The sequence below is a fragment of the Triplophysa rosa genome, linkage group LG16, assembly GCF_024868665.1.
Source record: "Triplophysa rosa linkage group LG16, Trosa_1v2, whole genome shotgun sequence".
Taxonomy (NCBI): domain Eukaryota; kingdom Metazoa; phylum Chordata; class Actinopteri; order Cypriniformes; family Nemacheilidae; genus Triplophysa; species Triplophysa rosa.
This window is the reverse complement of record NC_079905.1, coordinates 18,234,884-18,247,546: the sequence shown is the minus strand read 5'-3', so window position 1 is coordinate 18,247,546 and position 12,663 is coordinate 18,234,884. Positions and strand designations below refer to the sequence as shown.

The following is a 12,663-nucleotide window of genomic DNA, read 5'->3' as shown; positions in this document are numbered from 1 at the left end:
TAGTCAAATGAGGTCTAAAGATAGTCCTAATGTACTGCATACTACACCATGCTATTTTTTATATGTTTATTCAGTGTCCAATTTAAAATACACATTTTTCTAAATAAAACAGTGGATTTGAAACAAGGAATAATGAATAAATGATAACATAAACAACATCAATAACCATATTAACAACAACAAAAGCAACAATTTCTAACAATGTATATATTTATCAAAATAACATAAATATAGATTTAAATGTGTACATTGAGGAATATATAAATAATAAAAACCATACAATAACAAAGACAATCATCAAAATAATAATATTTACAACCTTGCTATTTATTTCTCTATAGTCAGTGCAGCACCATGTAATAATACCACTTATCCTGTGTATCAAATAAAATAACGTTGGTAAAAAGATGTCCCATAATGGTTGATATTGCTGGTTTATTTGTCACAAAAAAGTCTCTCAATATTCAAGACGAAGAATATTCAGGTGTGGCATTCAGTGTGTATCCTCATTGGAGCACACACAATGTAGAAATCATGAAGACAGAAACGTACATATGTCATTTTAAATGTGCTAAAGTGGGTTAACTCTACTCACGTCATTTCCTCAAACACTTTGATCTTCTCACAGCCCTCTGGCGGCTCTCGTTTAAACATGTAGCTGTTGTTGGGTTTAGGAGATGATGCAAATTTGGGAAGAGGAGAACTGCTGCCGCTATCTGCAGGAGGAGATTGGAATTACACCTCTGAACACCTCACGATTTAACATTGCTTCTGGGAATTGTGTGCGATAAAAAGGACAGTGTTACATTTATAATTTGCTTTATATGCTTTTTGGAGTGTCAACATTTCTGGACCAATTATTTCTGATTTTATGCAATATAATAATGATAGAGGTGCAGGAAACACAGTCAGAATTTCTGAGAACATTATAGAAAATATGCAAACATAAGTGATAAGTAATGAATTTCAAGCCCTGTAATTATAAATGGGAAAAAAAAATCAGTGATCATCTATTCTTTTGACATATCAATGCTATGACGTAAAGCTTAAACTCGTTTTTCTTAAAGGGATACTTCACCCAAAAATGAAAATTCTGTCATCATTTACTCACCCTCAAGTTGTTTCAAACCTGTATACATTACTTTGTTCTGCTGAACACAAAGGAAGATATTTGTAAGAATGTTAGCAATTTTCAGTTCTTGGCCACAATTGACTACCATAGTAGGAAAAATTAACATGGTAGTCGAAGGCGCACCAGAACCGTTTGCTTTCCTAAATTCTTCAAAATATCTAATTTTGTGTTCAATAGAACAAAATATACAAGATTTTTTTCTACTACGGTAGAGAATGATGTTACAGAACTGAAAATTGCTAACATTCTTCCAAATATCTTACTTTGTGTTCAATAGAACACAGAAATATATACAGTTGTGGAACAACTTCAGGGTGAGTAAATGGTGACATTTCATTTTTGGGTGACTGTCCCTTTAACTTTTACTCTGAAAGAAAATACACAGTAATAACGGACTAAGCAGTTGATTTGAAAAGAGCACATCTGAGATAAAAAGACTGCTGTTATTTGTAAAATCCATATGAGGTGTAAAACCGGAGGCCTCTGTACTACAAAAAACATTTTTACTAAAAGTTCAATGCTCTGAAACTCTATGTGTGTGGTCTGTGTGACCTTTGTCCCTTTCATCCAGCATCTCATCAGTGGAATATGGACTGCCGTCGTGTGAGCGGGGAGGGCACACTGGCGAGGGGCACGGAGACAGGCTGGAGCAGCTACTGGAACGTCCGGGTACTGACGGTGTCTGCGTGTCCATGCCGCGACTGCTGCTGCTCCGCTGAGGGGGAAACGGAGCCCTCCGTCCGTCAGGAACCTCCAGCGCCTGAGAGCCAATCAAACAGTCTTTTAACAAACATAACTTTTGAACGTGATTTCACCAAAAAAGACATGGAAAAATGCATACTCTGTATAAAGAGGCCTTCAGTTGTGTATGTACCTTTAGCTCCTCTTTTTCTCCATTGTCTTTGATGAAAACCTTTTCCAGCTCGTGGTTGATGCCCTCCATGCTGCTGGGAACTCTGGAGATGGAGGGCTTTGGCACTGTGATGTTGGACAGTGGCATCTGTGCTGACTTCGACATGGGCGGCTGCAGGAAGAGATGTCACATGTTCATCTCAATGAACACAAATTATGCTGAATACAGTGATATTATGTGTTTGTATGTGCGCGGACCTGCGCCTGGCTGGCTGTGCTGATAGAGGCAGTGATGGTGGTGGTACAGCTGTAGAGGGGGGACAGACGCTCTTTACTGTCCTTACACTGCCGTCCTCCGCCCTGTTTACTGCGCTGCAGATGGAGCCTGAGCTTAGCGATCTGTTAAACACAAAGTGATTGATTTTGAAGACAAAATGCTCACACACTAAAGTAAAGCTCCAAAAAAGTTGTGTTGGAACAATATAATATTGCCTACATGAGACATAACTAAACCTGTATAACATTTCCCCTTTGAGTAGCAAACACAGATCACTGCCACCTGTTGGTATGGAAAGTATTTCCTCTTATGCAGGCGCAGGATAGCCGTGCTACTGGCCGTTGGCCTGTTGTCAGTGTGTCAACTTTGGACCAGACGCAGTCAAAGTGAGCCGACCATTTAGTCTGCTTTCAACGGAAGATAAATGATCTTTATTCACATTTGCCACATCTTGATGCATCTGTAGTGTTCTGTTCTGTTATTTTTGGGTAATAAAACTGAAGGGGAAAAAAGTCGTCTAAAACCTACAACACTGATCCTGTATCAGTAGTGAGGTGCCTACCAAGAGATTAAGACATCACAGACACTTACAAGGCAGTTCCAAAAGTTGGGCAGCACTATTATGCTGCCTTCTAAGCACCCTTGCTTTCATTGGAAATTATAAGGTAATGTGGTTCAAAACAAATATTACAATGTGAAAAAAGAGCCACAGTGGCAAAGATGGATCTGGGCATAAACCAAGTGATCCAGTGAAAACAGTTTTCATTGATTCTTGCTGAACTCAGCATGGCCACAAGGGGTCATTACAAACCAGACAGCCATTTAAAAAGGCTCCACTAAATGATCTACCAAAAACAGGCAACTGATATTTAACACTCATAAGTTTGACTAGAGGTGTTCCTCAGGGTTCATACGGTGGCCCGCTCCGCTTTCTCAAACTGGCCTGATCACTCACTGTTTACTTGAGAGGTTTGTGTGCAGTTGATTACAGTGTTTACTGCCTGTACGTATGGAAACAATGGGACAAGTCTAGACATGTTCACGCAGATGACACAACTGGTCGATGGCTCTTTCTTCACACGGATATTTTGGCTTCGTAATGTCACAGGACATTCAACTGCAGCCAAGGCCACACCTCAGCAGTGGAGGCACATTTCCGCCCACCTCTGTTTGCTATAGATTACAGATGCCAATCTAAAAACATGCAAATTTGTTGCAATGACTAGAACTTCCTTTTCTTAAACTAGCAACAAACATGAAACAAATATTCGGTATAAGAATTACAATCGCATAAAAGAGATGTTTATCTATCGGAGGTGCCTGGGCTGAAACAAATGCACAGCATAGGCTCAGCAGGGGAAATCCTGAATGTGCTCTTTTGTAAGTAATTCAATATACACGACCTTAATCCACTTAAGATGTGTAAGGAGTTATAAGCCACGAAGTGGAAGCACTTGTGTGTACCCGGATAAAAATATTTAAATTTGAGGACATGAACTTCCTATATGTAGGAAAAATGGCTCATACAGACCTTTCTTGAAAAGTCTCCAAAAGTAGAGAAACACTATGAGATTATTCAGGACTTGCTGAATAAGCGTCTTGTAATATGTTTCTAAAAGTTTTTAAATAAGTGTGTGACAATCTTGAGATAGGAAACAGAGGGGACAACCAATCCAACTACATTCACACACGGTGTCTCCACATTTGATGCTCTGTTGTTAAAGGAACAGTAAACCCCAAAACCCTCACGTGTTTTTAAACCTCTATGACTTTTTTTTCAAGGAAAATGAAAGAACAGGTATAGCTGAATGTTTACAGCGTTCCACCTCATTCCAGTTTACTACGTCTTGCGTCAGGATTGATGCCAATGATGCCAATTACTATAGGTCACATGGATTTTATTGGATATGCAATGGATGGTGAGGCTCAAAATTGGACAAATATGAAAAAGATTTTTAGCAACAGTAATAAACTGATTTACCTTACAGAAGTTCAATGTCTTATCCCAATAAAAACTGATGCCAACATTGACAATTGTTAAAATGCTGGCACACGCAGCAGTAAATATTGCGAGTTTGAGGGTTTGTACAGGAAATGGTGCACGCTGCTAGTGTAAAATCTGATGCAAATGCAAAAAACAAATGGCTTGCAAGTAACTCAAAAGGGATTTACGCATTTTTCCAACTCTTTTACTCAAAGCAGCTTACATTGCATTCAAGGTATGCATTTCATAAGTGCATATGTTCTCTGGAAATCAACTTGATGATCTTGGCACTCCTAGTGCTGTCATCTACTGTTTGATCTAGAGGAACGCATCAAAAGATTATCAACAAATAATCTGATCACACCGTGGCCCCAAAGTGAAAGGACACATGCAACATGACTGCACATACGACTAGCTCTGGATCCCCCACGCCTCTACTGTTCTGTAGGCTGTAGGCTAGTAAACCCATAAATTGGGCGGAGTGGGATAATGGTTGTTGCCGGGAGGGGAAGTTAGTTGTTAAAGGGGGAGATAGTCTTATCACCCTCTTCCCTGAACCGTCAGGGTGGGGCTGAGCGCCCGTGACAAGGCTGACTGTGCTGCGGGTTAGCGCTAGCAATAACACGGCGTGCAGCGCAGGAAGTCTGAAGCCGCACAGGAAGTTATATATAGCAGAAGGTGCAGGGTAAGTCGGATGGGTCGCCGTGACTGGCAGCATCGTGCAGAGATATGGGCGAAGGGGTTTAATTTCCATCCCATCCTCCGTCAGCTCTTCATGTGAGCGGCTATATCGCAACCACACAGGATGAGATCATCGCGAAGGCAGAAGTGCAGAGCTCATCACTTTCAGGATACTGAGAGCTCTGTTAATAGCTGTTAGTGCGATTGCACTTTCTTGCTCTCTGAACCCAAGGGGGAAAACTACACAACTGCAAGCTCATGACACACTACATATAGTGTTTCGCTGTTAAAAGCGAGTGCGTTTCCTGCTATGGGTGTGTAAGCGTGTGTACCTCCTTAAGCTGGTCGGCGCTGCCCCACGACGCAGAGCGCTGGTGTGTGCTTCTTTCCTCCTCGGTTTCCTCACTCCAACATCCAGGAGTCTGAAACAAACACACGCATGTAAAGATTGACGTAACGATCTAAAAGAGGACACAAAAGTGACTATTGCTTTTATATAAAGCTAATTATAATGGACTAACCCAAACCCACACCCTAAGCCTCTATTAATATACAATACTAAGGAGGTGCAAAACTACGTTTTCATAATTCACTGGTTGGTGGGTGGTCGGAACGACTCGGCAGTCTCAAGAAAGCATAATTTTTTTTATTTAGGGTCAAGTCCACCTGACACCAGGTCAGTTGTATCTCATTGAGCATTCACATAAGACACAAACACCGTTTGAATGGGCCGCAAAAGATAATAACAGAACGCAAGGGTGTTGAGACTCAATTCAATTTAAACTATTTTTAACTTAACCGCCATTTTAAAAGTGTAATGCTGATGCTGCTAAACCTTAAAAACACTGTAAAACTGTTAGTTAAAAACACAGATAGCATGCAAGAATGCACAAAGCTATTATATTGCACATAAAAGATGCCCACTATAAACATTGCTGTGTTCAAACCAAACACGAAGCATCACATTCCTGGCTTTTCATTACTTGTGGAATTAGTTCGTTATATTTGCGGAAGTGACGTGAAAAACATCACACAACAGGGAGTGTCTTCAAATTCTTCAAAATATCTTCTTTTGTGTTCAACAGAACAAAAACGATCATACAATATTTTTGGTAGTCAGTTGTGCCCCAGAAATCTCAGTTGCTAACATTCTTCCAAATATCTTTCGTTCCGTTCAACTGAAAAAAAGAAATTTATACAGGTTCGGAACAACTTGAGGGTAATAAATTCATAACAGAATTTTAATTTTTGCGTGGACTATCCCTTTAAAGTGTCCAACGTTTTTGAGGCCACTGCTATTTATAGTATGCACATTATGTCTACATCATTTAGGCAGTTTCCTAGACAGCCCTAGGATTTGTCAGATTTAGCTCACTTTCACTGACAATATTTTAAAACCGATCTCCTCACTCACAGCAATAAATCCCATTCTCATGCATCACACTTCTGACTCACAATTTCACACAAAAATAACAAAGGCCTCATTGTTCCTGCAAACGGTCCAGCTGGGTTTCAATAAACGCTCACTAACATTCCTTTAAAAAAAAAACCATCCTGTTACTATAGGAAAATCTGTGGGCACACGTGGATGTGATGTATGACCTTAAAGGCATTCGCTGAGTCTCTCTGACACACACAACGTATATTGAAAAGTGTGTGTGTTGGGTGAGTCTCTGAAATGTCACAACTTCTGATATGTAGCTTATTATGCAAAAGAAGAGAATTCTAAAAATAAATGAAATCTTCCTGTTTGTCCTTGTTCGGCTGAGGTCAAGAAAAAAAGTGTCTACATCTGCATTTCCTGATGTAAGTATCAGATCCTCAAGGCAGCACAAGAAGAGTTTGTGTGTTGAGAGTTGAGATAAATTTCGGGGCAACAGCCTCTGATGTTGTCATGACACTCGGCACGTGTCTTGTTTTGTGTTGAGCTCTAGAGAGAATTAACTGACACATAACACGCTAATGATATAGCCTGGAAAATTGTTCAAACATAAATAACATAAAATACCCACAGTGTTTTTTTTACTGAATGTATTTGCGCTTTCTGAAAGCAAAGCAACATAACATTTTTAGATCTATTCCAGCAAAAATGTAGACTGAATTTGAGAGCCTGAAGCTGCGACCAGAAGCGGATTGAGGGCCTGTGAAACAAGAGCAACCCCTGCATTCACCCGCCTGACAGACGTCACGCTTCATAGCTTGGCATTTGGAATCAGATCGACACTAGAAGCCACGGGAAACAGCTTTGAAGGCATTTTTGTTCTTCTTTCTGTCCATAAATCAAGTTCCTTTAAAGAATTAGCTCACCCAAAAATGAAAATTCTGACTTCATCTGGATTGACATTTACGCCCCTTTCTTTTTTAAAAATGTTTTTATTGACTTTACCATTTATATATGCATACATCTTATGACCAACAAGACAGAACATGAAAAGGGACAAAAAAAAGACAACAAGTAGAAAAGTATATAAATAAATACGTAAAAAAACACAAAAAATGGGTAAATAACATTTACCATATACAATAAACTGACCTAATACAAAATTTCCAGTGCTATACCGTTAATGCATAAATTAACGCATCCTTTCTCAGTGCCTTTAAACCTCAGTTTCATCCAGTTTCAAAAATTGAACAAAGGACTCCATATCTCCTCGAAGGTTTTATATTTATCTTTTAGAATATAACAGACTTTTTCCATTGACATGTATGATGCCATTTTTTTAAACCATCGTCTTATGTCAGGGGCATCAACACATTTCCAATGTAAAGAAATAAGTTGTTTTGATTGAAAAACAAATATTCTTTTCTTTTTTAAGTTTCATTCCCCCAGGGTGCAGATGAAATATAAAAATCAAGGGTACTAAAGATATTTTAATATCTAAAATTCTCTCTACCATGACCTTTACATCATTCCAGAATTGCTGTATATGTTCACACTCCCAAATACAATGAAAAAATGTGCCCTTAGAATTATTGCATCTTTGACACACATCAGGAATGATCAGTGCTCGAATTGAAGAGGGGCTAGGGGGATCCGGGACCCCCCATAAGGCATTAGGGACCCCCATAAGAAGTAAAAAATAATCTTAGTGGGGTCCCTCAGATATTTTTATTTGAGTAAAAATGATATTGACAAATGTGATTAAATTCATGCAATGGATATAGTACATTTCGTGAATTAATTATTTACAATAATTTATATTAAGTTTGTTTATGGGCTAGTTGTCATGTCTCTTTAAATTTTAAACGCCCCGCCCCACGTCTAAAGACTGCTAAGCGCAGGACATCGTTGACATAACTGCTTGATTGCCGTCGTTCCGGTGAAGCTAACTATAGCTAAAAAATGGAGAAGAATAAACCACTACTCGCAGTCGGGAAGAGGAAGCTTCTACTTTTTGAGGGGTAATTTTCTCTCTCTATATATCTTTCCACTATATTTATCAACTCCATGTCGGGGCTTTTGTATTCCTTGCGTAAATTATTATTAGGCCTGGTTCTGGGGTGCTAGAGATCTCTATGAAGATGAGTGACAGCTTTTTAGTAATTATAAAGAGAGTGCTCGTTGTGCGGTTTCTGTACTATATATGATCCATTCAGAATTCTATAAAACTTGTTTTTCATGCTGCTAAGACCAACTGCCACATACACGCTGTGAAGTTTCGGGAATTACAATGGCATATAAATGCGGGATTCACTCTTGAAATAGCTATGATTGACATATTGATAGCCATAGTTAGATCCTGAATAAAGCAGACTTTTGGACTGAAATGGTTGGAAATGGACAGACTCGCTAATAACAGTCCCTTGCGCCACCTACTGGACGTAACTATGTAAACTGCACTGAAAAATCCCCACAACACTAACACACAGACTGACAGCCGGTCTTGTCACAATTCATATTTTTTATATCGAATAAACTAGTTTCTTGCATTTAAACAAGGTCCGCTTTATGTCCCTTTCTATACAATGAAAGCGAACAGTGATCACAGGCCAAACCAGTATGGTCTTTTTCGTTAAATGGAGGAACATCCAACAAATATAGAGCACTGTTAAAGTAGTCCATAAGACTTGCGTGCTGTACTGTAAGTCTTGCGAAGCAATATGCTTGTGTTAGGAACATATTAAAGGTAATAAGGTTTATAAGGTTAGTTAATAAAAGCTATTTGCTAGAAACCTTCTCCTCCACTGTAGCTCTATAATTATATTTTTCCCTGTGTTTCATTCATGTGTCAAGTGAACACGCATATGTGGAAGTGGGAATGAGATTTAAGAGCTATTGTGTGGTGGAAGAGAGGGCTTTAATCAAATAGCAATTCCTCACTGTGCCTCACACAAAGCAATAAAATGGCATAAAATGCACCGATACTAAATTTCTCCACTGATACCGATAGTCGATTATTCAGAGTGATATCTGCCGAAACGGATAGTTTGGTGGTTACATGCATTAACGAAATTCTAAAGATTAAATTAATATTTCTTAACTTTCTGATTGTTATTAATTCATAGAAATGACTTAATATTAAACATCAAACTGGTGATGTTTCTAAGCATTTTCTATACACAGACCACAAATTCTGGATTTTCCTGTCCTCTTTTGATTGACAGGATATATTGGCCAGGGGCGTTCTAGATCTAAAGCTCTACTGGGGCACAGGCACCGATTACTTTTCCTACTTTTTTTTGAAAGCCTGCTAAAAATATTTCAGTATCTTGAACATACTTAACATGAACATTATTAACATGGTTTAGGGCATAAATGGCATACACTGCATGCAATTTTTTCTTGCATATTTGCATTCTTCTACATTACACAATGATAACAATGAGTAATGACATCTTTTCAAGAATTTACAATGTCAAGAATTTATTGCAACTAAAATAAAGAGCATGTTTGATCTAAAAAGCAAAGCTATTCCCAAGTTTTGCTGAGACTTTTTCCTCTAATGTCTGAGACCTGACTGGCTGGGGTTGTACAGTAGTTTGTTTATCAAGTCTTTAAAATCGATATTATTTAGAAACTTACTTTAGTTTTGTCATGTTTTCATAGCCTACCTCAGTCGCATGTCGTCACCTCTGTTCACCTGTGTGCGCAGCTGCGTGCTGCAGTTTTTGCAAGGAAACACAGACGCGCACCGACATGGATTTCTGCGCAAAAGGATGGCCTAAGTCGCCATATGAGTTTGTGTTTTCGATTGTAGTGTGCGACTGCGTTGCTTTCACAAGCGTGAATTGGGTTACTACATTGCATATAGATCAGTTTTTGACGTGATTATCAATGTAAATGAATACACTCAGAAATAAAGTAAATTGTTAAAACTTAAACTTGAGATTTATACTGGGGCATGTGCCCCAGTAAAAGGGGTCTAGCGACGCCCCTGATATTGGCCCTGATCATGGGTTGTTTTTAAATTATCGGCCGCCAATAGTGTGAAAATTTGGTTTTATTGACTGATAGCGATCATTGGCTGATATATTGGTGCATGCGAGACATGCGAGAACCAATGAGAACTTAAGTTAGCAACATACTGCATTTTTAAGTTTAATGTTCAGATCTGCTTGTTTTCACTCAAAAGCCTACCATTTCGCTTCAAAAGACAAGAGTCATTTGGATTACTTTAAAGATGGATGAATTTGTTTTCTGGAGCTTCACCATTTATAAGTAGCACAGAAGATAGCACGACAACATTTTAATATAATCAAAAATAAATTGTTTGTGTTTCACTAAAGGCTAAATTTTGGGTGAACTATTTCTTTAAGAAAACTTAGCATGGCTTCTGTAACGGTCCACAAAGGACACAAATTATCGAAGTCACGAATAATAGTTTTAATAAAGAATTTAAACACCAACACGGAGAACAACGGATCAAGACACACAGCTATACATCAATTACATGTAAGACTCGACAAGGGATACAAGAACATAGTGGGCCTCATTTTATCAATCTAACGTAGAAATGACCACAGATCTGTGCGCAGAAATCATCTTACGACAGGGTTCATGTGTGATTCATCAAACATTTGTATGCCGCCAATCTCATCGTACGAATGATCGTACCTTGATAAATGCGGCGGCTGAAATCGATCGTAATTTACATATCACGCCCCTATAAATTCATTCTCGGATTCTGCGACATGGATAAACGTAATCTGGCCAAAAAGTGGAACTTTAACGATTTAGATATGTAAACTTCAACTTTGTTGAAAGTTAGCGAAATCAGAAGAAGTGAAAAACACTTTGTAAAGAGATCACTGCTGATCACTGGGCAACAGCGAACCGAACTCCAGCTGAGGTTTGTATTTTTTATTGGATATTTACTGGATATTTATGTTTTGTCCGCAAATAATTTATTATTATTGTTTCACTATTATTTTTACACTGAAAGTATTGTAGTTGCTTCAAATTGCTTTGGTTGTATAATGCATTTAAATTTAAACAAAATTAATGACTTCAGTTTTAAAGAACTTTGCTCGAGTTACATTAATGTGTTAATGTAAAAACGAATGTAGATGTAAATCAGGCCCTACTGATCATTTTTGCAGCGCAATATAATGTGTATTAAAGGCGTAGTTCTTTAAAATCAGCGGCCACTAGCGTTGTATTATAGTTTTGCAACATTATAGTTTTTGAGTATAGTTTTGAGTCATTTGCTCACCCCTTCGTTTCAAAGTACAACGGTGGCCACAACAGTAAAAAAAGATGTCATCTACTGAGACAGCGGATAGCAGTGATACAAGCAACGATGTTTCTTTACAAAGGTAAGGCAATATATTTACGTAATTAATCATGTAACATGTATTCTATAGCGAAAGTTACTGTTACAATTCTATAATTAGATATATTTCTTGCGTGTTATCTAGTACACGCTGAGAGTACTGAAGTAACTAAAGTTAGCTAATCGTAAATAGCAACGCTGTTCAAAGCGTTTGATCTGACAGCGACATAGGCAGTTAGGTGTAAGTTAGTAGACGTTTGTCTCCACCTTTGTAAAGTCAGGAACAACCAGAGTACGTACCGCAGGGACGGAAAAACTTTATTATTCGGAGGTTATATGGCCATTTGTATAAAATGCTAACGTTACCGTTTCAACAAAACAGTTGTTTGGTAAACATTGAAAAAGTGGAAACATTGAAAATGTTGATTTATCTTACCAGTCTAGCAGAAAACAGGCAACTTCGGCGTCGCCTTGAAAACATTTGTCTTTCAACAGTGCCTTCCATCTGGTAATCGATACACCGATGTTTATCCTGGATTTCTGCCGCCATTTGTCTCTAATTCGTCTGGCAGCATCACGTTTGCGCTTCTTTGACGACGGAGATTCACGCTCTGTCGGCTCTTGTGCACAATACGCATGGTCCTCCATTTTATCAAAACTTCTAAGACAGAACAATCAATTGCTTCAGCTAGACGACGACTACTCCTCCTTCTCTCCATACTACGACTTACTACTTTGTGCGTCTTCAACTCAGTGATGACGCAAGCTGCGTCTAAAAAAAACACACGAAGACCAACATATACGAAATGCCCTCTGTAGAGCTGTTTGTCCGTTAGAGCTTACTGTACAAAACATGGCTGCGCAACATAACAAATTCCATGTAGATAGGCCCGCTCCCTATGTAGATGCAACTGGTTTATTCTAAGGTAATAAAAACATAACTTTTCATTACGTAAGGTTTTTATACACATCTAAAGACACAGTTTTGTATGTTATATTGCATTTCTGTTAATAGATCATACAA

General features: G+C 38.4%; 1 protein-coding gene across 1 annotated transcript in view; it reads right to left on the bottom strand.

Moving 5' to 3' along the window:
• glcci1a (glucocorticoid induced 1a) overlaps positions 1 to 12,663 on the bottom strand; it is a 55,849-nt gene that overhangs the window by 3,756 nt on the left and 39,430 nt on the right. The window contains exons 3-7 of the mRNA XM_057354906.1: positions 5,259 to 5,348; positions 2,243 to 2,383; positions 2,007 to 2,156; positions 1,685 to 1,892; positions 596 to 716 (exon numbers count right to left, since the gene is read on the bottom strand). Coding sequence (XP_057210889.1) covers positions 596 to 716; positions 1,685 to 1,892; positions 2,007 to 2,156; positions 2,243 to 2,383; positions 5,259 to 5,348 — 710 coding nt within the window. The remainder of the gene's footprint in view (positions 1 to 595; positions 717 to 1,684; positions 1,893 to 2,006; positions 2,157 to 2,242; positions 2,384 to 5,258; positions 5,349 to 12,663) is intronic.